The sequence below is a fragment of the Mauremys reevesii genome, linkage group 7, assembly GCF_016161935.1.
Source record: "Mauremys reevesii isolate NIE-2019 linkage group 7, ASM1616193v1, whole genome shotgun sequence".
NCBI classification, from domain to species: Eukaryota; Metazoa; Chordata; order Testudines; family Geoemydidae; genus Mauremys; species Mauremys reevesii.
The window spans coordinates 39,586,336-39,610,836 of NC_052629.1; the positions used below are offsets into that span (position 1 = coordinate 39,586,336).

Here is a 24,501-nt window from a genome sequence, read left to right on the forward strand (position 1 = left end):
AAGCCTTTTCTTTCAAGGTCACATATTCTCTGTTAGCCTCTCAAAGCACACACAAATGGTGTAGTATTACCATTGTTATGGATACATCTTTTACTCTTTCTTTTGTAGTAAATGTAAGGGGGTCATGCAAATGTTTAACTCCAAATAAGGGGTTGCCTACCTGAAAACTTGAGACAGTTATGCAGACATTTCAAGAGCAACTGAACTGAGAGAATCTTGTCACTTTGTTTGGCATCACAGCTCTATAAACGCTTTAGGGACTAATTTTCTTTAGGCGGCTGAGGAGGAGAAGCAACTTTTTGAATGACGACATCCTAATTTTAAAGAGGAGCAAAAATGTAAGGCATTGAAGGAAAATCAGTAGTCTAGCAAGACTTCTCTGGCTATGTTGAAGGGGTTTAGAATATTTTATTTTTCTACCTTTCCTCCTTTAAGACCTGGAATGAGGCTATGAAGATACAGTGCTACCAGGTAATTAAAAAAGAATATTGCAGCCCCATACATTTCTCAAAAAGAACAGGAGTACTTGTGGCACCCTAGTCTCTAAGGTGCCACAAGTACTCCTGTTCTTTTTGCGGATACAGACTAACACGGCTGCTACTCTGAAACCATACATTTCTCAGTCGTTAATACTGCTATATATCAAATAAGAAAGGGAAATAGTGATTCAGATAAACAAGGCTAATAGTACTATAGATAAATAACTATCCAATAGGATCTAAGTTTATTTTTTTAGCTTGTACGCAATTTGGGGTAATGACTTTCTTACAGTGTCTGGCACAGTGTGCCCAAACTACTTGAGGCCTCTAGGTGCTACTGCAATATAAATGCTTAATAATAATATTGACTATAGTGAATTAAATTAGTATTGGAGTTCTGTTTGATTGTCTTCTGTCCTGAGTCTTCTAGAATTTAATTTATATTCTTACTTAACTTGTCAATATCCTAGAAGAATCTGGATTGTTAAATGCATTAATAAGTACAGTGGAAAATCAGTATCTTTTTAATTAGTTCTTAGCTCTTGTGGACATCATAGCAAAATGTCACTAATCTTGTGTGGATTTCATATAGCTAAAATTAGTGTTATTTTATTTGCTTTTAGTGATTACTGGACAACAGCGTAGTGGTGTCATTTCAGCCCGAACACGGATCGATGTTCTTGCTGAGAGTTTCCGCAAGAAGCAGCCATTCACACACTTCCTGTCCTTTGCTCTCAACCAGCCTGCGATTCAGGAAAAATTTCTACAGTTTAAGGAGGAAGTATTGGAGAAATGCTCCAAGGTAGGGAACCATGATACTTGGAAGTAACTGACATAAAAATGGATGCTCTTCCCCAAGATGCTGTTTTATTTTATTAACATTAAAGGCAAATTAAAATATATTCTGATAGGGGAGAAAATGTCACTTGTGTTTGTGGAATGCATAAGTACAGTAATAAATTGAGGCCTTAAAAGTAGACAATGAAAACTAGTTATATTGAAGATGCTGAGAGCACTCTAATGGAGGCTTTTGGAACATGGAATTATTTTTGTAATAAATTGATAGTAAAATATTTTCCACAAATGTGAAGGAAACTGCCATTCAAAAGTTTTGGTTTTTAAAATTTGAAAACCATTAATGTACGTAACCTTTGGCTGCATTTTACGTGGTTTCTACTATAAATATCCAGCATGTGACAAGGGGTTTTAATAAGCTTGCTGCTGCTTTTTCACTGTCCCTTTGGCCCCGACATTGAACAAATGTGGGAATCGTTACCTTAACTTAGCCAGAAATGACTTGGTAGCATTTGACACAGTGCAAACATTATCACTTCACAACATTTTCTTTCATCCACCAAGACTGTGCTGATATTACCTCTTGCTTGTTTTCAAATCTTAAACTGATAGCAGCAGGAAATAATTAGGCACAGAATTGAGAACAGAATTCAGTGAATGCTGTATAATCCTTCTTTAAAAAAAAAAAATTAATTTGTTAGCTTTCACCAGCACTAAATTCCATTGCAACTTGATAGCCATGGAGTCTTCTCAGAACAGGTTCAGAAGAGAGAGCAGTGTTACGCTGCCATCCGCTGATGTATGTCAACACTAAGATGGAAGGTTTACCTTTTAGGAAGGAGGGGCTAATTGGGTGTTCATGCCCATTCATTCATTGGCTTCTTTGCTGAGGCTGACAATGAGAGTGCTAGATTGTGTGCATGTGACAGTCATTTCATTTATCTAGGGTCTGATATTGGTGCTCATCATAGTACCCAAGCACTTCCGAAGAATAAGAACGATAACTCTTTTGTGAGCAAGAGGCAGGCTTAATTTTTTAAAACTGAATATAGAAGATCAGGAATGTTGGTGTAAGAGTGCCATAGAAGGAAGCCTAGACAGAGAGGTAGGTTTTGCATTCATCTCAATGCAGCAAGATTAGTGCTCATTTTATCTAGCAGTGAGTACCATGATCTTGGCCTGGCTTCCTCTGTTGGTTTACAGTTCCGTTTTTCCAGTGGAACAAGCTGTTATGGAAAGAGATGGCCTTCATGTCATGGGCACATTCTAAGCAGAGCTCTTCTTGCCAGTTTTGTGCCGTAAGCACCATATATACCAAGATCACTGTTAGCTGTCTGGAGTTCCTCTTCTCCAGTTCCTTCAAAATCCTCTCCAGGCTGCCTTCCACCTCTTGCATATCACTGGAACTGTTTTCATCAAAGTCTTGACCTCTTCATAGTTAAAGCTGAGAAGCAGTACTCCATTCTCCTCCTCCTTGACCTGTCAGCCACCTTTTACAAAGTCAACCGTCGTCGTCGTCTTGAAATCTCATCCTCCTTGGCTTCTGTGACTCTGTCCTTGCCTGGCAATAGGGGATTTCTTCATTGCTATTTGCTCCTTCAGCGTGTCCTTTGGAGGATTATTGTTTCTTTTTCCTTTACACCTTATCTCTGGGTTATCTCATTCACAAACAAAAGTTCAGCTACTATGTCTATCCTGATGGCTCACATATCTATCTCTTCTCCAGACTTGTCTCTTTTTGTCCAATATAAAATCTCTGCCTGTCTTTCTGACATCTTTTTGTGGATGTTTAGCCATTAGCTCAAGTTTAATATAGCTAAAACAAAGCTCTTAATTTCCCCCCGCCCCTTCCTTTATTGATCACTGTTGACAACACCACCTTCTTTCCTGTCACTCAGGCCTGTGTGACCTGGATATAATTTTCAACTCAGACCTCTGTCCTCACATCCAGGATATGTCTGAATCATGCCATTTCTTTCTGTGTAACATCTCTAAAATGCCTGCTTTTCATCTACACATCATCTCGCATCTCAGTTACTGCAACATCCTTTTCTCTGTCCTTGACAAATGCAATTTTGCCCCTCTTGTATCCATTCAGAATGCTGCTGCAAAGATCATTTTCTTCGCCTTGGCTCCCTGTTCTCTATTACATCAAACACATAAGCCACTTGTCTTTGCTTTCAAGGCCCTTCAGTGCCTACCCCAACCCTACCTATCATTGCTCATTTGCTAATGAAATTTTATTTCTCACCTCTTGACACTAGCTTTCATTTCCCACTAGTTAAATTTTAAAACAAGCATCTTTGTGCTTTCTCTCGTGTTGCCTTATTGTTTGCTTATATTCCCCGATCTGTTGTCTCTTGTCCTATGCTAAGATTGTATGCCCTTTGAGGCAGGCACCATCTGTTTGCATGGTACCTAGTGCAATGGCGGTCCTGGTCCAGGATTAGCGCTTTTAAACACCATGGTAATACAAATACATAACTTATTTCATTGTCTGTCAATTAGTTATGGCTTTTGGTCACTACAGACTCAGGTTGCATTCAGACCAGGCACCCAGAAATAAAAGCCCTCATCAGTAGTATGGATGATGTAGCTGAGAATGTATAAAACTTATCAGTGAGATATGTTCGTTAACTGCATAATCAACAGGTAGAAATTTTACGCATTTTTAGGGCTTTCCTAAAATGGTGGGGATTGGTGTTTTACTTGACTTCCTTAGTGAATGTATTTGGATTAATTTAATGTATATTGCACACGTCTTTCTTGATAATTTTAAGTATGCCAAAAATTTGATGATAAACTATACTCTTTAAACTAGAAATTGTTTTGCAGTATCACTTTTCAATACCTCTGTATGTTTTGTTAAAGATTATAAAATCCTTAAAATAAGTTCTCTCTCTTTCCTCCTCCTCCTCCTCCATTTCTTTCTCTACTAATGTTGCTCCTGTTCCATCAGTGAATAGAAATACTGATTTTTTTCTCTCAGCATTACCCCTTCAGACTCTTGTAAATAGCTTACTTGACATTTTGGCTTCAGGTCTAAAAATATTTTTTTGCCACTCCCTTTATCAGGATTCAGATCCTCAATTTTTATTATTTTTAACTTTTCTATATTGAATTTAGTCACTGGCAAAGATTTATGTTTTATGTATGTGAGATTTGGGGATTGTGGTGCTTTAACTTTTCAGCCTTCTTCCTTTGAGTGTTTCATGAGTGTTCATAGATACACAGAATATATTGCAACTCCATATGTCTTTCAATCATTCCACAGCCAGTAATGCCACTGTATCGCACAGCAGGGTCTGCTAGAAAGCACATCAGTAATGAAAACTGGTAATTCAAAACTGTGCTTCACAGTGCCAGAAGAGAGCTTATGGAGCTGTCCACAATACAGTAATAGGGGATTTCTCAGGATGCTTAGAGAAACTTGAATAGATTTTAGGTATAGAAACTGTGTATCTTTGTTCCTGCTGCAGATTCAAAACAGTGCAGAGTCAGTTAATGACTCCAGTACTCAAAAGAAGCTTACTAATGATAGTAAATAAGGAAAAATCCAGGTGTGTAAGTTAGCATTTCTTCTGGTTGTTGAGCATTTGTGCAGGATTCTTTCCTCTCTAAAATTATTACCATGAGAACCATTCATCTATATTTTGTAATGATGCAGTCTTGCATGTCAGTATATATTTTGTATTACTTTTTTGGCTTCACGAGGTTTTGTAAGTTCACAGTTGCATTAAAATGTCAAAAATCTTAAGCATTATCAAAGCCACTTATGTTGGTTAGGCAGCCAGACAGTGAAGTGGCAAAATAGAATACTAGGGCCAATATTTAAATGTATGCTATCTGTCTCTGACTAGGGGGATGGTACTATTGAGGTATGGGAGACAGGTTTCTGGGTGATCTTGAGAGGCTTGCATCATGGACCATAAAGGAGAGGGGAGGACTGAGATGTTTATAACTGATCCTGGGGGTGGAAAAGGAAGTATGCATTGCAGTCTCCACCATCCTTCAATGGCTGGTTATGGAGCAGCATTGCCAAGAAAAATCTTATATGGTTCTTTCAATCTTTGCAAGTGCTGCCTTTATGTATAGCAGGCTGCAGCTGTAATGTGGGAGGGAAAATACAATTACTATGGTGTTTGGCAGTCTATAAATATCGAATGTAGATAATTACATGGGATGAAAGGAAGGTATCCTAGAGTGAAAAGGTAGGTGTGTGTGTGAGAGAGTGAGAGGGAGAGAGGGGCAGGCTTTTCATCCTGCACTCCAGTTTCTAGTGCATCTGTGATTCCTTAGGTTGTTCTGAGGAATTGTGAATTACCCTGCTCATTCCTTGTAGGTGCATACATCAGGATTGGAAAGGCATATAATTGGGGGTAAGAAATAAAAATGCTCATAAACTCTCATCTAAATATTAGATCCTTGGGTAGCAGAAAAGATAAAACTGGGAAGGAGGAAGCTCAGTATCAAATAGTTTATTCATGCACCTTGCCAAAAAGGATTTTGTTCTGGAACTTGGTCTCTCAATCCCTGATCTAATGGGTAGGGAGTACTGCAGACACACAGTGCTTGGGCTCTGGGAAGAGAAAGTGAGTGCTTCAAATAAAATTTTGTCTGGCATTCTATCAAAATTATATCCAGGATAGAATGCCTCAGCAGTGGGGAAGGAGTCAAATATTTAATGGGGAAGAAGTTGGATCCTAAAAGTTACCATGGGGTGGTTAATTGTCCCCCTCACTCTCTGGAAGTAGTAATGGTTAGTCATTTCCCTTCTACCCTAAATATATATTTGTGAATGAGAGTGTCATATTTTTGTTGTATCACAATCATGGAAGGTAGGATAGTTGAATTCAGAATTTTATCAATTTTTATGAAAGACCTGCTTTCCTTTTAGGCCAGCTCCGCATCAGTTGAGCTGTGTGTGTGTGTGTGTTTAAATATAGATGCAAAAAAGTGGTAGGCCTAGATTGGGAACACAATTATTTTGTTCCCTGTATAGAATTGCAATAGCTTTTCAGTGTGGACAACATATGTGACTCTTCGGGGAGTAAATATGTGTATAAAGTTAGTTAGCATTCAGTGTGTTTTGTTTCATTTCATAAAACCTTCATATATTGGCTTACTACTATTTTCAGAAAAAAGTGTTTCTTTCCTCCACAGGTTGGGGGAAAATCACAATCCTGTAATCTGTTCTCCTTCCCTTCCTAAGGGCTCATTATGTTCCCAATACACTGGAGCTGCTAACAAGAGAGAGAACACTTTGGCACGTCTGACGATGACTTTCCGTCCAGTAGAGGGCAGTGTTTGAAGGCAGGAATATCCCAAAATCTTAGTGATGTTTTGTAGTGTTACTTAAAGGGCATATTTTAAATAGAAACTTTCAGGATTCCAAGTTCGTGAGCAGTGGATTTTTTAGAGAGGCAGTGATTTCCTTTATTTTTGTTTGGCTGCCAGTGCATTTTAAGGAACAGTAGGCATAGATGGAAGGGCTTTTTTTTTAATTGGTTAACAACTACCACTTTGCACTTACCTAGCACCTTATGTGCAAGGATCTTGAATCATTTCACAAATTTTATTATGCCTCATGGCATCCATATGAGCAATGGTCAAAGTAGATCACAATAGGAGGGGGTATTCACCTATTTTTTTTCCCTTGTCATCAGAGGTATTTATGTTGAGTGAAGTGGTTTTATAACACCTTGTGGCGATGGATGCAGCAAAAGGAAGAGATAGGATAAGAAGAAATGTATCTAAAAGAGGTTCATATTCCCAGGCAGTACTGTAGTCACCTAAACAAAAATAATGCTCTTGTGTCTGCAGTGTGTGGAACTGCATAGCGGGCGTGTCCCTAATGCTCCTCACTTCAGTTTCTACCAGGATGAAGTCTCCATATTGATGTAAAACAAAATGTGACACCTTAGGAAAATTCCTGTGTTTTAGACGATAACCCTTGCAAAATAGATTTTATGCATAATGTGCCTTCCCCTGGAAGGGAGAGGTAGCTGGCAGGAAACTGGTATTTCTTCCTTCCCTTCTTTCTCTTTTAAGGAGGAGAAGCAGCAGAGGTGGTTTTCCTCCCTTTTCCTGTTCCCTCTGTAGGGCAGAGAAGGCAAAGAAGAGGTGTCCCCTCTTCTCTCTTCCCAGTGGGATATGGAAAGCTTGGGACAGGTACTCCTTTAGAGGAGAGAAGGCAAATAGGAGATTCATTCTTAGCTAGGACACCTTTTCTTACATTATTGGATGCTGATGTAGCTCTACCTGCTGCTCAGGAACCTCAACCATATACTAGCTCTTCTGATTTCAGATTCCCATGCCTAGTGAATCTACATTTTATGAAACACCCTTAAACTGGGCAAGAGGAGGAAAGCTCTGTTGTACTGAATTTACCCAAAACCAGGCTAAGAGGAAGAGAGAGAGCTGCACTTCCTTCTGCTTGCCTCTCACTTTAGCCCATGCCTGTGACATAGGGAACTGCTATATTCATTTTGCAGGTGGAGAAACAGTCACTCAAATTAAATGAGTTGTCCAGTTTGATTAATCGTGAGTGTTGGAAATAGAACTCAGGGCTCCTGGATCCCTATCCCTTGTTCTGAACACTACACCACACTCTCTTCTATATATACATAGTGGGCACTTGAGCTATGAAGTTTTCTTGGATATTTGGATGATGTCCATAGGGCACCATAGTGGTGAATATTGATTTGGCTCATATCTTGTGGGCTCTTTCTCCCTTGATGTCCATTTGACTTTCCTTAACCCTTGTACTGAATGTGTGCTGGGCTTCGGTTTCCTGTTAATTGTCTCTGCTGGCAGACTGGTACTGAGATATGATTGATGCCATTACTGAGTGCAGTTTTAAAAGAAAAATCAATGAAGTACAGTGGTATGGTAGTGATTGCTAATGATAAATCATAAGCTGGGGATATGAACAAGAGGGTTAAAATCTATCTGCATCTAAGTATACAGCTTCCGGCCACTCAGTCCTATGACATTTGGAGGCAGATTTTGAAACTTTTGTTTTTCAAGAAGACTCAGCTCAGATACAGCATCTTTTCATGGAAGATTTAGGATCTGTGGTTCTGCAACACTGGAAGGGTGAGACAAGGATTTCTGGGGTAGGCCTGAGATCCTTGGGACTACACAGGGAAGATACCGTGGATCTCGGGCTGTTCATTGGGGTCCTCCTTTTTCCCAGTACAGAAGACATAGCATACCCAGGTGATGTGCAACCACTGGCTCTGTGCTCACCAATCCATGTTCAGATACCTTCAACTGGTGTTTGAAAGTTGCAGAAGGGACAGCTCCTCAGGCCAATAGTAGGTTAGACAGCACAATATGCATTATCTTTTCACCCTTCACCATCTGCTTCATGAGATTAGGGTAGTTCTTCTCTCTTGCAAGCTACTTATTTATTGTGTTAATTTGTATTCTGTTCATTGTCATCTGTATGCATTACAGAAATTAAAATGAATTGTTGCCAACAACTGAAATCAATCCAACCTACCTCCAGATTCTATCTCCCACTCCATCCACTGATGGGCTAAATATCCTCTGGCTACAGACCTGAGTTAAAAACCAAAGAAACAAATCTCTTGCACTGTATCCTAAATATGTCTTAAAGCAGAGGGAGCATAGAGCCTTTTTCAGTTTGATTTTGGTGCCAGGCAGAATATAGAAAAGCTAGAGAATTGAAACCAAGTGTACTCTCAAACAGGAAATCCATCCTTACCTGCGCTTTTGAGATTGCTTCTCAAGGTAATTTCCTTTTGTTGAAAAGCTACTGCATTGGGTTGAAATATGCAGATGGTTTTGACACCACTGTGTCAGGATTTTGGCATTAATTCAGCAGTGAATTAATTAACAGCACACAAAGTGCACTTTCCTCCCCCAGGACCTGAGAGTGCTGCCTCTAAAGTGCTACCAGGCTTTGCCAACTTATGACTGAGAACAAGCTCCTGCATGGGATCTTGTGGTCTCACAGGTCACTGGACTGGCCTATAAGTACAAATATAAAAAAACTGTGGATGTTGAAGTTAAGTATGAAAAATGCTGGGTGAAATGTGAGGTTTTAATCCTGTGTCAGGAGTAAGGACCTGCTACTAGCTTGCTTGCCTACTGATTTAACCCTAGGCAGCCTAATCAGCAAAACTGGGCCCAAATTGAGCCACCTGATTGGCTGAGCTGCCTGATTGGCTGGCTGTGGGATTTGCAGATCTACTCCTACGATCACCAGCAGCAGTAGGGTATGGGCTTCTCACAGCATTCGCCCATGGCTGCGATAGCTCCTGTGCTTGCTTATTCCCAACCTTGCTCCCACCCTGTTCCAGTCCTACTCCTACCTTGGACACAGCCCTGCTCCTGCCTTGCCTCGCCTCAGACCCTGGGCTCTGGCTCTGATAGCTAGCCTTTGACCCTGGGCTCCTGGTTCCTGACTCTTGCTCTGACCACTAGGCACAGCTGCGCTCATCCCAGGCCGTAACACCCTGACAACGTGAGACAGGATACCATTTAAACATGTTAAAGAGGAGTTTTGAAATATAGCTCTGAATCTTGTGTAGAAACTTTAAAGGCGTCATCTCAGATAATGAACTTTATTTTGAGCCAGGGAAATACATGTGCCTTTTCAGCGGTGTGGTAAGTATTATTTCGTGTTCTCTTGGGGCTAATAGGATGGGCTTTTTAACTTTTGGTGCTAGAAACTGTGACCTAAGTAGAAATAATTTTAAAATAATCTGTGTCATATAGTTGCCCACTATATCTTTTTTTGTTACCTTTTCAATAGGATCATGGAGTCAATAGCAGTCTGTTCCAGAACCCAGCAAAGCTCCATCTTACTATTGGGACGCTAGTGCTCCTGAATGAGCAGGAGATCCAGAAGGCATGTGAACTCCTGCAGAGAAGTAAAGAGGACTTTATTGAGTAAGTGAAATAAAGGCATGATGGGGCAGGGGGAGGGGCATAGTCACTGAGTGCAGATTTTTGAAGAACCAAACTAGTTTTAGGACATGGGTAACTAATGCAGGAGATAGTGGTTCACCTGTTTGTTGTAATTCAGCAGTTTTGAATCATTGATTGAAAATTTGTCAAATACTGAAACATTTCAAAGAAAACCACCCAGAAGAAAGACAAGGACATAGTTGTATTTTGCCTCTATAACTGAGGACTTTCTCTGTGTGCGAGAAACCTTCAGTGGTTATTTCTTTATATCCCAGCAGTCCCCATTATTTTACTATGAACACAGATTATTTTTTCCTCTGCCGGCCACAAGAGCAGGAGGAATTCAACGTCTTAACGCGTTTTATCTGCAACAGTCTCAGGCACGTTGCCTCCCTTCTGCCTAAGAACAGATGCCAATATACCGCTGAAATGCATTTCCTGAGACAAATAGCCCTGTGCAGAAAACCTTAAAGACAGGATGAACTGTATAAGTAATCAGTCTGAAATATTAGCTCAATGCTGCTATGGCACTAAGATTGTCATAATTTCCATGTTAAAACCATAATATTTGAGGTTTAGAACTAGATGAAAGCTTGGTCTAATGGGTGTTGTACTGAGATAATCTGACTACAACCCAGAAATATTAGACCGCCTGAGAGAGTTTTTTCTTTCTACCAAAATTTTGCAAAAATTTTTTAGTATACAAGACTATTCCTTGATTTCTGACAGCTGTGCATGAGGAATTGTACATGCAGCTGCCATGAACCATCCATGGGAATCACACATAGCTAAAATTCTCATTACTGCTTTAAAATGAAGACTTCAGATTTTACAGCATTATACAGAATAAAAGTTAAATATGATTAAACACCCATGAAAGTTTCAGCATTCGTCTTATCAGTGGAGGGGTCTGTCTTTATATTATGAAGGCTACCATCTTCCTTGTAAACAAATAAAATCTGATAGAATCTTTCTCATAGATTGTCATGGGAAAAAATACTGTCATTTGAGTTTTTTAATTCCTTAAATTACATCCCATACCCCAAAATTAAATATATGTTGATAGTTTTGTTTTTAATTCATTTCTATTTATTTACATCTATATGCAGATGATGGATTTGTACACTACATGAAGATAAATAACACTCTCGCACATCTTTTTAGAATGAGTACTCTTAAGAAGTGTTTTCCCATTACCTGTATGTGCATACACTCCTGCTTCTCCTTCCCTAACTTTTGGAATGGGATGTGGTGTGCTGGCAGAGAGAGGCTTACTTACTGGAATGTTTCACTCTCTCTTTATTCTAGTTCAGAAGAAGATCACAAAGGGGGTTTCGCTAGCAGGTGCACTGAAGATAAGCTAACAAGATTAGTACAAAGTCATAAATGCATCTTGTTAGCTTCTTTATATTACTTCTCCCTGCTTGAGACACTCTCTTTATATTCTAGGAGACTTTCCAATGGAGAGAATGGAGCTTACCAACAGAGAAATCATACTCCACCTCTCCCACCACTTCTCTGGTTTGTGAAGGGGGATGAGGGCATGCACATATGTATCCATAAGGAAAGGGGATACACTTCATAGGAACATAAGTGCTTGGGGAGTACAAATTATAGACTGTCTGCCTGTGAAGTAACTAAAGACTGTTTCAAACAAAATGATATTTACTTTCAATATTTTTAAATGCATGTTGAAAGTACTTAAAAACTACACTCAATGTCAAGTGCTTTTCCCAGTGAAAATCCTTCACAGTTATGCTCTTCACAGGGAAAAGAACAGCCTCTGTGAAACAAGTAAGTTTAATTATTTTTATTGTAAAATTTGTAAAAAGCCAGTTCCTCTGTGTTTTTGGTTTTTATTTGTATAGGTCATAAATGTTGAAAAATTACTTAGTGTATGGTTTAGAGCATGTGATAAATAAGTAAAGTGCAGATTGAAATGTTTTTGTAGTACAGTGGTTGACTGGTCGATCCTGGGGAATCTCCCAGTTGATTGTGCTCTCCACTGGTGTAGCAGGGTTGCTGTTAAGGCAGGCTCCCTGCCTGCCGTGGCCCCCATGACCCCGGGGGGGGGTGGGAGAGGGTAGGGGCCCCGCACTGCTCCTGCCTGCAAGCACCACCGCCACAGCTCCCATTGGTCGGGAACGGGGAACTGTGGCCAATGGGAGCTTTGGGGGAAGTACCTGCAGAGAGGGGCAGTAAACAGAGCCACATGCCCCCCGCCCTCCTTCCCAGGGGCCACAGAGGCGCGTTGGCCCCTTCCGGGAACAGCATGGGGCGTGGCAAGCAGGGAGCCTGCCTTAGCCTTGCTGCACCGCCGACCAGGAACTGCAGGCTGTAAGGGCCTCCCTCAGGAGGCCGCACCCCAGGCCCTAGCTCTGAGCCCCCTCCCAGAGCCAGCACCCCAAGCCCCCTCCTGCATCCCAACCCCCTGCCCCAGCCCTGACCCCTCTGTAAGCCTGCACCCCAACCCTCCCAGAGCTTGCACCCCTCACCCCCTCCTGCACCCCAACCCCCTGCCCCAAGCTCAGCCCAGAGCCTCCTCCCACACGGTGAACCCCTTGGCCTCAGCCCAGAGCTCGCACCCACTCCCGAACTCCAGCCCGGTGAAAGTAAGTGAGGGTGGGGGAGAACAAGAGATGGGGGCGGGGGGGGTGGAGTGGGCTGGGCTTTGGGGTAGGGGCAGGGTCAGGGTCTCGAGGAAGAGGCAAGATAGATCCTGGGTTGCCCTTAAATTCAAAAAGTGATCTTGGGCATAAAAAGGTTGGAGACCACTGTTGTAGTAGTTCTTGACATGGTAAGATATCAGTTGCTGCTTTTCACACAGTAAAAATTGTTTTAAAATACAAAAAACTCTCCCTCTAAACATACCTTTAAAGATAAGCACAATTCTTTCTTAAAGTTCTATGTGACGGTCACCCTGTAGAGAGGACCAGCCACAAGGTCTACACATGGCTTAAGTTCCCTTTAGGGTTCAGGGTTTTTAAACTATAGCAAGGGCTTATGTGAAAAGAGCTGAGAAGTTAGTCCCTTGTATAGAACCCTTTAAGAAAACTCAAATAATTAGAATATGGATGAATAGCTGTTTTGGGGTGAAATGTAAAGCCAGATGGTTTGAAGTGGCTAAAAACATGTTCTCTGACTTGAATATATATTAATCCTTATATAATAGTGAAGAGGGTCACTCCCTTTATATGTTTTCTCTATTTTAGGTTGTCTCCACTATATGAACTCTCAACACATGGGCAGTGTAAATAAAAGGATACCATTTTTGTTTAAATATCTAATATACTTTCAATCCCCAAAAAGTCCCAAATTCAGTCACTGAAGAGAAGAATTTTATAGGTTTATTCCAAGCAAGGTCCTTTCTTTTTTTTTTATTCAGAAAATAATTATAGCTGTTTCTGACACACAGTTTCAAAGTGGGACCTTAATATTTTGAGGGAATTGATGATGATTATTCTTAAACAGGCATTTTTATGAATCTTATGGGGATTATATAATAGCATCAGTCCATATGCAAAACTTCCCCAACTTAGAGTTCTGTTTGTGCGTTGATGATAGAGTATGAGTTAGTCTGTTGATCTCTTTTAATTATAACATCAGCTATCCAGTGTACAATATAGGTCTCCATTTCAGCTCTCCAATGGCATTTTCACGTCTTCTGAGGGTTCTCAATGCTTTGTAAACTTTTCCTCTGAGTATGTCTGTTAGCATGCAAGCAAATGGAGCCACCATTCTGCACTCAGCGATAATCTACACATAGCCAGGGACACTCTAGAACCTGGCTTGTTATAGGAGAGAATGTTGGTCAGGGCCCTGTTAGCACCTACTCTCTCCAAAATACTTCAATATAAATTCGGAAGAGACCACAGTTCAAGGCATCCTTGAAATGACAGCAGGCTTAGTAACGAAGCACCTACCATTTTATTACTGGATTGAATATAATGGGATATAAATCAAAGACCTATTGATGCTTTAGTCCATTACTTTCTGTCCCAGAAGTGAGCGCTTAGCAACTGAGCCATGCTGAATTGTCGTCATGAGAAGGGAGGTCCATGCATGGGGCCTGCAGAGTCAGAGGGCAAGGCTTTCATTCTGGATACAGCAGGCACAGCTGTGAAAGAAACTGGCTGCTCACCAGCACTGGCTAGGTTCTGGAATGGAAGTTGGATGTTATGTTCTTGGAACTGCTGCGTTCCTCTCAGCATAACAAAGAGGGAAACTGTATTAGTGATTTGGCCTGTAATGGTATTAGTGATTTGACTCTGGCTAACATTTTTACAAGCATTGCTGCTTGACTTCTGTAGTAGTTGTGGGAGCTGCTAGTAAACTTGAATGAGGGTAAATGTAGCTTAAACAGTAAAACATGCATTCACCTACTTTTGTATTCAAAATGGATGTTTTTTTGTTTTTTTTAAATATCTTGGAACTTTTTGTTTTTTAGCAAAACTGTTGGAGGCAAATCCCTGACTCTGGAGGTGGCAGGGATAGAATACATGAATGATGACCCTGCCATGATCGATGTTCTTTATGCGAAAGTTCACATGAAGGATGGATCAAACAAGTGAGTTCCCTGTGCTCTCCATCTTTCATTCCACAGGGGTATGCAGACAGTACCTGAGGGGGCAAAAATAATGTAATGAAAGCAAACTTATTGTTCTCTGAGCTGATGGGCAGTGCTGGAGAGCATCACATTAGCAATCCAGAAGATGAGGTGGTACTGCTTTCTAGCCCAGTGGCGTTAAAGCTGTGATGTGTTTGGTCTTTAAATTGATTGTTGGTAGTGTTGCAGACAGATGTCATTTGTTTTTAGCAGTTTTAATAGTTGAATAATAAGGAGTCAAGCAAGGCTGAGCTCATGCTCCCCTGTGCTGGGTAAGGGAAACGATGATAAGCAGAGAGCAGATGATGCTCATGGGATGGTACAGCGCGCAAGATGACTCGTTCCCAAATACCCAGCTTTCCGCCTGCAGGCAAGTCCCAATGAAGTGTATTGATCTGATCACACTGACAGACTCTGCAAAATTAAAATATTCCTAAAACACAAGTATGTTTTCAGTTCTTATGGTTGTGAAGAAAACGTGCCAAGTGTGACCTGGAATCAGATTGATTGTTTTTCTGTGTCTGTAGGCAACCTGAAACTTTACCTCTTAGCGGAGTATGAACTGTCCTTATACGTATAAGTGTTAAATGCTGAATCCTAACAATGTCAGTTTGAATTTTAGTATTTTTTAACCATCATTTGCTGATCACATTAGTAGAAAATACCTGATGTAATGGCAGGTAAGGTAATGTTGGGGACAGCCTTTCCCCTTATTTTTGAAAAGTGCATGTTGTACCATCCTTTTCCTTAGAGCCCTATTGAAAGGGGGTAGGAGATGCATGAGTTCCTGTGCTTTCCATGCTCGTGAGAGGGGTAGGGAGACATGTTGCTTTAGCTTTCCATTTCCTTGAGGCATCACCTTTTGTCATCCTTTCTTTTGTAAGCGGCTTTCCTCCTCACTGCAGTACAATGGAGAGCCAAAGAGGGGAGCTGGAAAGGAAGCACAATTAGCAGTTAGGGAGAGGAGGAAGGAAGTTGGTGCTGAGAAGGATCTTGGGACAGAGAAGAGGATCTATTCTTGTAAACTCCCTTCCCCAAGGAGATGAAGAGGGCCTGCTAAAATGTCTAAGAAAGCCGGATTGCGGTAGGAGCTGGGATGGAGTATAGGCAGTGCCAGGTTTACAATGGTGCCAGTGGCTCTGTGGAGCCAGGCCTATGCTCAGAAGGGGCCACGGCCTACTCCACTGGCACTGTGCCCCGAGACCCCACTCTTCCCCCTGCCCATCACTTGTTCCTCTCAGCCTGCCTGCTGGCTGGCCAAGGACTCCTCTGCACCCCCTGGCGCCACCCCCCCGATCCTCTCTGCCCCCTAGCAGGACCCCAGTGCACCTCTGGCTCCAGGCCTGTGGGGCCCTGCCTGTCTCCCCAGAGCTGAGCCACCTGGGACTGGTGCAGAAGCCTGGCCAGTCTCAGTGTGGGGGGCTTGGCTGGGCCCCACCAGGCAAGTGCATCTTGAGGGAGCCCAGCTGGGGCAGGCCTTGGCCTGGCTGATTGCACCACTCCTGAAGGGACAGAGACATTCCTGGCCCTGGGACCAGTCTTGGCTGTGCTACCGGCTCAGCCCAGCAGACACAGTCACCTCCCAGCAAGGCCAGTGCGTGCAGCGGTGAGGCAGGGCATGGGGGTGTGGGTCTCTGGGGAGTCTGGGGGGGGTGCTGGGCTGTGATGGGGCAGGGAAGATGTCTGTGGGGGGTGCTGGGTAGTTGTGGTGGGAATGTGGGCAAGGGAGTGCTGGGCAGGGGTGGTGTTATGCAGGGCACTGTGCATTTCTGGAGGGGCGCTGGTCATAGGGAGTCAAGGGGTGTTGGGCAGGGGGCTCTGTGGCATGGGGCCGCCCCCCAAGGGGAAGGGGCATGCTGGCATCACAGGGCCACTGCGTCTGGCAACTACCAGTTTGTAAATAGTGCCCTCGCACTGGTCTGGGTAGAGCAGGGCCACCCCCGTCATGCCATGCCCCTGACTAGCCCCTTGGTCAGGGGACTGACCTCCCTGCACCATGCTCCATTGCCTCAATGGAGGCCCACAATTATGTTTGGCGACAGGCCCACAAAAGGTTATCCGGCCCTGAGTACAGGGTGAGAGTAAAGCTCAGAGCTAGGAAATTGAGAATTACAGGGAGGCTGTAACAAGGTGGCTCACTCTTTAGGGGCTGTAGGAACCATGCCTAGGGGAGAGTCAAAAAGCAGGAGTCAAAGGGTGGGTGGGTGGGTGGGAACAGTCGGTATGTTCACAGAAGTGTGTCAGCCCTGGGTGCTTGAGGTGAGGGAATGAAGTGGGGCTGTGATAGTCACAGGAACTCCCAGTGTGATTGAGCTGAGGGAGGAAATAAAGCCACAGTTGGTTGCTGGGAAATTTGACCAAAATTTGGGGAAGCCCAGAGAATGGCAGGGTTGTATTCGTTTTCGGGAGAAGGGGACAGACACTAAGGCTGCAGTGAAAGTGGATGTTGCAGTCATGGCAGCACCTCTTACAGCTGTCACAATGTGCAATACAGCACTGGGAGGAGAGGACATAGGAAACCTGACTTATCAGCAGAAATTAGTGTTATGGAGGAAGCCAGGCAGCTAGCCCTGAGGGAAAGGAACGAGCTGGCCTGATACAGTGGCACTTGGCTTTCACACACAACCCTCCCTCTTCAGATTTGAAGTCTGTTCTGAAGATAGAAAAGGAAAGGAAGACATTTATTTTCATGAAAGATCCCTGAAAATTGCCCACACTTCCATTTTCATCCAGAAATGTCAAAGGATGTTTTTTGGCCAGTTCGTGACCAATAAATAGTAGTAAATGGAACTATCCAAATCCCTCAATTTTGCTCTGATTAGAGAGACTGCTGTTGAATAATGCCAAGTGCCTCTTCTCCACTAAGAGCTGATAATGCTGATTCAAGTGGTGGTACTTTCTGCCCTGAGAAATATGTGGTAGTACAGACTATTGCTTCTCAGTTACAAGGCTAGTGCTGGAAGAGGGATTTAACGAGGATAAGGGTATCCACATGGTTTGCTATGCCAAATCAGACCCTTGGTCCAAGTTTGGTATCTTGCTTCTTGCAATAGCCAGTAAGTGAACCATAGAGGAAAGTTTACCTTCCTATTTCCTCCCATTCCACATCAGGCACCTAGCAATGTCAAGGGTGGAGTTCCTGCCTGATCTCTGTATTTTCTTGATCAGCTTATGCTATAAAGCAGATTTGATTTCCCTATCTTAGCTTGCATAACCATAGGTGGTATTAGATACTAGAGAGCCCTTCTGCATATATACTGGCTCAGCTAAGAAAGATCATGCTCTGATGCTTCCCACATGGCAAATACTCCCATTATAATTCATTCTAATTTGTTATATTTCCTTGATTAACTTTATAACATAATAAAGCACCAGTTTTACTCGAGCTATTCCTTGTTAATTTGTTTTAGTATTGTCTGTAATGATATTCATTTAATCTTTGTCATTGCTAATTGTAAAAATCACTGATGTAAAGCCAGAAAGTAAGTGACTAAAAACCATGACAATCAGTTTGAGTGTGTTGAAATTATCATATGACCAGTGGAAGCGTATAAGAGGCAGCACAAAGCCAGTAAGTAGTCTGTATAGTTAAATTCTGAGGGCTCAACAAGTGATATTTGGAGTTGGTCCTAATACTGCTCTATGCCTGTATTCCTGATTGGAATTGAGACCCCCAGGTTGTGGCATCTAGTGGTGAAATGGGGAACTATTGAGTGAATTGTATTCATGGACATGGATGGTGACCATTTAGTATGCTTATATCTTGTTTAATGGATAGGAACTTTGGGTTGTATTGAATGCTCACTGCCTGTAGTGTGGTGAGGAATTACTTATGTTGTGAAGGGAGAACAGTATGAAAAACCTGCAGGTATTTAGAAAAATACATCCTTCAAATTCCAATATAATCTACCACATCAGATCGTGTAAATGTCCTAGTATGCCAATGTCCTCTTTTAATGAAATATTTGTAACAGAATTTATTATCCAGGAGCCTTTGCAAACAGCCAGAACTTTTATATTTGTTTCCTTATTTGCATGAGCTTTCCTTTTCCCCTGTCCCCTCAGACATTACCAAAAAAGAAACAAAAAAACTATCCTGTCTCTAAATACAAAAGCAATTGAGTAAAAACAAAAACAAGGAGGTAGTCTTGCCTGGCAGGATTTTGATTAGTCTGTTATCTTTCCAATAGAGTTTCACTCAGTTTTTCCTCTTCACATATTGAGACTTCATTTTACACATACACTACCCTCTTTTGGACAAGATAGTGAAAGTGGGCAAAACAAGTATTTTTCTCTTGGCTTTGTAAAGTCCTATTTCTCACCCCCCTCCCCCCCCGCCCCAGATTACAGCTAATAGCTGATAGACTCATGGAGCAGTTTGTGACCTCTGGGCTGATGATGAAGGAGTGGGATAGGGTGAAACTCCATGCTACCATCATGAACACTCTCTTCAGGAAAGACACAAATGGTGAGTATCTTTAGAACCTTTCTGGAAAATCTGAACTATAGTAGTACCACTGAACAGGAAGTGCTGTGTTCCCTGGTATTGTGTGTCTAGGTATTGCCGCAGTTCATAGCATTCATTGGCTCTGGGCCAAAAGATAATAGGTTCAAGTCCTACACTAGTACACTCATATACACTGCCATTGCATTCAAGTGCAGTAATAGCAGGTGTGCTGCATTATTATTTGACTTTTGATAAGAAGCTAAACCATGGCCCTATATAATCATCTCTGGGGGAGAAGTTAAAGATTCCATATGACTTTTGAAAATAGTTCCATTGTTTTCATCAGTATTCCCTTTCTTGTTAAATGAGGTTCTGCTGTCCAAGGCTGAATATGAGCTATTGCTGAGTGCCTAATGTCTGCTATTTCTGCCAAAATAGTATTTGCACTGGCAGGCTGTAACTTATTTCTTATCTAACTCATTACTTTATAAAGCACTCCAAGATGGCTTGCATATGGAAGATGCTATGTAGTAAAATCAGACCATAGGGGTATCAATTAGGCATTGAAAATTAGAAGGAATTTTTTTTGACTGTTTTGGCCTTAATCTTCCAGTGCCTGAGTTCACCAGCTGTAAAATGAGGATAGTAATACCACCTGTTCTCAGACAGGTATTCTGATGATAAATTCATTAATGTTTGTGAAGCACTCAGATACTGTGGTAGAAGCACCATAGAAATGTCTATGAGGAAATGAATAACTTTGTATTCAATGCAGCAGGGTTTGGATGGTCTGTGTTAAGTGAGGTCTTGGCCCATACATTAAATGTTGATTAAAAATAAATATTGAATAACTATCCTTCACTGAATAAGGAAGAGGTGTCTTATGGAAAAAATAGCATGTGATCACATACTTAAAGACTGTATTATTGTGCATACACACAAGGTTGCAGTTCCTAACATTTCTGGACATGACTGCAACCTTAATGTTTGTTTAATGTATTTCTTTTGTTTGTGTTTTTATATATCTGTGTGTGTGTGTATGCAAGAGAGTGTAGTGTGTGTGTGTGTGTGTGTATGTGTGTGTATATATATATATAAAATAAATAAAATTTAGAAAAAAGGTGCAGGGACATTTCTCAGAGACCAGTCCAGATTTTCTAGATGCTGTCACGAATGTACTTTGCATTACAATCATATACTCAGTAAGGTACTTTGTGGTATCCCAGGAGATGCATGAGCTTGTCATTGCTAAATTTCTGACAGGCCAGAGAAATTGGAATCTGCTTTCCCTGGCTGATTCTATTACATTGTGCTATCAGCCTTATAAAATCCTCACAACAATATTTGTGATTTGGGGTGTTTCCTTTTTAAATTAAATTGCAAATTTTGCACACCCAAAAATGAAGTGAGACTTGTGTACTAAATATTTTATTAACTGGATACATAGACTTTAGGCGGGGAAGAGAGTGCAAAGTATCATCCCATCTGAAGTTCTCTCTCGTGACTTTTTCACAGTTGAAGAGCAAAATAATGCAACTACAGGCAAATCATCTTTCAAGGAACGGGAGACATTTGATGGCCGAAATATACTGAAGGTGAGTGCTAACTGGACATTGTGACTTAGCTGGGTTGTGGTACTGTATGTACAAAATAAGGTGAAACTTCACTTAAAAAATGTGTGTGTGTTGTGTACTTGATCTCCAGGGGAAAAATCTATTTTAAAAATAAACAAATCTAGATAACTAATAATTGGAAGTATTGTGGTAGTTATACATGCCTTCTTAAGGCCAGTGAGATTTTAGAACAAGGAAGGATGCATGTGGAAAAGATACTTAATAGGCATATATGTTGTGGTTTATGGTAACAGTGCTTACCTTGGAGACTTGCACCCATATTTTTCCATAGGTCAGAATAAAAAATTACTTTGTTGCTCTTGTTGTAGTCACTAGTTAATACTCCCATCAATTAAACCAGTTGTCACATCAGACATTTTTATCATGAATTTTTGCTTAAAAAAATAAAAACATCCAGGACTGGAATAGCAGGGGGAGGTCTCAAGTCAAGATTGAGAGCATTGGCAGTAATCTGAGAGAATCCAGGACTGGCATACCAGACAATGCAGGTTTTAGCCAATGAAACCCCCAAGAGTGGAAGGACGCTGTGGCATTAGGTTTTAGGTAGGAATCAAGACACATCAAGGGACTTGCGGGCATATGAGGAGGAAGAGCTACTGGGAAATCATAGCAGTGTTTTTGTTTTGCAGGATCAATGTATAATTTCACAGATGTTGGTGTTAAATGGGTAGTTTAATGAATGGTAGCTTAAAGACCAGGAGGGGAGTTGCGCTCTCATGTATCTACATCCCAGATGGCAGAGGATAAAGGGACAGTAAATGGAGTAAAGCTACTATCCATCCCAAAATGTTGTTGTGAACATTGCATCATGACTCAGCATTGTTGTATATTGAAGTGACATTGAGGCAATAAGAACACAACCATTGCATTGCTCTTGATGTGATCTAAGATTGTGGTGGGCTCCCAAAATCCTAAAGCTGGCTCTAAAAACAGAGGCTACTGCATGTCAGAAATGAGGTGTACTGGCATGTCCAAGGGGGAAGCTTCCAAGGTACAAGGCCACATTATGCCTAGTTTAAACCACATTCCCAGTCCTTCATTACATAAAGATTAAATTTATCCTCAGATTTTAATGAGAGAGAGAATCCAACTATCCTTTTTTCTTTACATTTTATCCAAAATACCTCAATGCTTTTTAAGGAATAAAGATGCTCCGTCTGCTGGCCCCACAATTTATAGATTGCTGCACTACTGTGTCTTAGGGACTGTCTGCTCCAGTGATGTATGGTATGTAAAAGCAGGGAAACACATCCGGCCTATCACAAATGACTATTTCTCATTCTGCTGCACTCTGAAATATGAGACAGTGTCTTTTTAAAACTCCCAATTGATTTGTACTGTTTTAGCAAGAAGAGCTACTGGCTGTTGGAGCATGAAAAGACTGTTGATAACTACTTCAAAGCAAGTTTGTTGTAAGAAATGTTGTCATTCTCCTCTATCCCCATCACATTCCTGAACCTGGTCACTCAGTATTTCCCTTTTGTCAGCCACGTGCCTGTAGCAACATCTGTTGGCACTAATTTATTATATGACTCATAGTGGGCTGCAGACTTTTCAATAGTAAAGCCTTGCCAGAACCAGCCATCTATCTAGTGATGCATTCCAACTCGACCTTGCAGGGATGTGCTGATTCTCTTCCCACATCCCCACTTCCCTCATTTCATATACATTATTTACACTCTTCTCCTCAGGAGGTTGCCCTTTTGCAAAGCGGCTTCATTAACTTCTGAAATAGGATCTGATTGACAGGCTGATAATTAATATACTGCCACTACTCATGCTGGTATTCCAGGGCTATTCTGTTGTCCAAGTGCAGTGTGCTATACAAACTTTCTCTTTTCCATACTCCCCAAACTTGATCCTCAAGCATTCTCTGAAATTATTTGGTTTGATAGCATTGTTTTCATAAAGGAAGTTGGTAAGCATAGTGGGGAAATAATACTATAGAAATGAGCTAAATCATCACATTGGAAAACTTAGTTTTATTCTACCCATCCTAGTTCTCATTGTGCAAACAATACCACAGCACTGTTCATCATAAATGACAGACTTTGTTCAGTAGAAGCCAAAGACTGGAATATTAAGGGACATTGCAGGTCTAGATTGTGGTTCATTGTCACAGTCATATGGAGACTCAGGACATGAAAGGCAGGGGTAATGCAAGTCAAGGTTGATGTGTGTGCTTGCAAAGAACTTGCCTACTTCTAGCTAGTGTATTTAATCTTATTTCCTGAGGAAATATTTGACAGTCTGTACTCCTGTATTCATCCCTGGTGCACTATTGTAATAATCTTTGTACAAAGTATGCCTTGTAAGGTGTCTTTTGAAAACTCAGAATGTGCTGGTTGGTAGTGTCCTGATAAAATGTGTAGCAGCATATGTAAAGTTATAAGATTCCGCTATATGGTGTTACTAAGACTTGTTTCAAGTCTGGGGAGTGTTCAAACCAGTTTCTCCGAGACAGAGGGCAAGCTGACACCTTAGCCAGGTGTAAACAAGGTCAAATGGGCTATCACCTGTTAAGGACTGGGAATGTGCTGGTGTCACACTGCAGTGTAATTCAAGAGTGTCTGGCTGCAGCACTCCTACAATATAGCTGGGAGTGACGTACATGCGGGACGCTATGTGAGAGCAGTCCAGGAGTGGTGACTACAGCAGCAAAGCAGTGTAAAGGGCACACCACGTTAAAGGGCTGAAGTGACTCAGCTGTTCATCAGTCTAGATTGTACTCTGGGCATGTCACAATATTAATAATTTAAAACATTGTTTTCCCACCAGTTTTTGGAGAGTTAAACATATCACTCTTATTAGCATTAATAAGGATTATCAGTGTCAGTACCATCCTACCCTAAACAGAGAATAGATCTCTTAGAATGAGTGCATTTGGAAAATAGTTACATTTTGAAAAGCATTTTAATGAAAAAGGCTCCCCACTCTAATTGATGCCAAGAGCCCAGTTTGATAAACATTGGTCTGCCCAGCAGCATAGTGTTTAATGCCCTATACTCACATGCGAGATACCCAGGCTTTATTCCTGTTCAGTCTGTTACTCTTAAAGGTACAGTAACTCCTCACTTAACATTGTAGTTATGTTCCTGAAAAATGTGACTTTAAGAGAAACGATGTTAAGTGAATCCAGTTTCCCCATAAGAATTAATGTAAACGAGAGGGTTAGGTTCCAGGGAATGTTTACACAGTGATGATGATTGTGAAGCTTGGTTGAGGTGGAGGAGTCAGAGGGTGGGATATTTCCCAGGGAATGCCTTACAATTGGCTGAGCCCTCAAGGGTTAACTCTCATACTCTACAAGGCAGCAGGAATGGAGGGAGGGGATACAGCATCACAGACGGAGACAGAGACAGGAGACAGAGACACACACTGTGTGTGTGTGTGTGTGTGTGAGAGAGAGAAAGATGCGCATTTCCCCTTTAAGTACACTGCCTTGTTAATTATATCAGCTTGCTGAGACCTCAGATGCTGCCAGCAAGCTCCCTCCATCCTGAGCCCTGTCGTGTGTCCCCCCAGCCCTATGGAAGATGGGGTAAGCGGGGTGCAGGAGCAGGGGGGAGGGGGACACCCTGACATTAGCAGGAGTCTCGG

The 24,501-nt window shown here is 41.7% G+C and overlaps 1 protein-coding gene across 7 annotated transcripts in view; it reads left to right on the plus strand.

The window, feature by feature from the left end:
• The window catches only part of ASCC1 (activating signal cointegrator 1 complex subunit 1), a 54,707-nt gene that overhangs the window by 8,757 nt on the left and 21,449 nt on the right, over positions 1 to 24,501 (plus strand). For 6 of the 7 annotated variants that reach the window (XM_039546251.1, XM_039546253.1, XM_039546247.1 and 3 more), the window contains exons 5-10: positions 1,103 to 1,281; positions 10,060 to 10,196; positions 11,664 to 11,735; positions 14,662 to 14,781; positions 19,164 to 19,288; positions 20,783 to 20,862. In XM_039546251.1, the coding sequence (XP_039402185.1) occupies positions 1,103 to 1,281; positions 10,060 to 10,196; positions 11,664 to 11,735; positions 14,662 to 14,781; positions 19,164 to 19,288; positions 20,783 to 20,862 (713 nt within the window). The remainder of the gene's footprint in view (positions 1 to 1,102; positions 1,282 to 10,059; positions 10,197 to 11,663; positions 11,736 to 14,661; positions 14,782 to 19,163; positions 19,289 to 20,782; positions 20,863 to 24,501) is intronic. The other variant, XM_039546252.1, reaches the window with a different exon arrangement.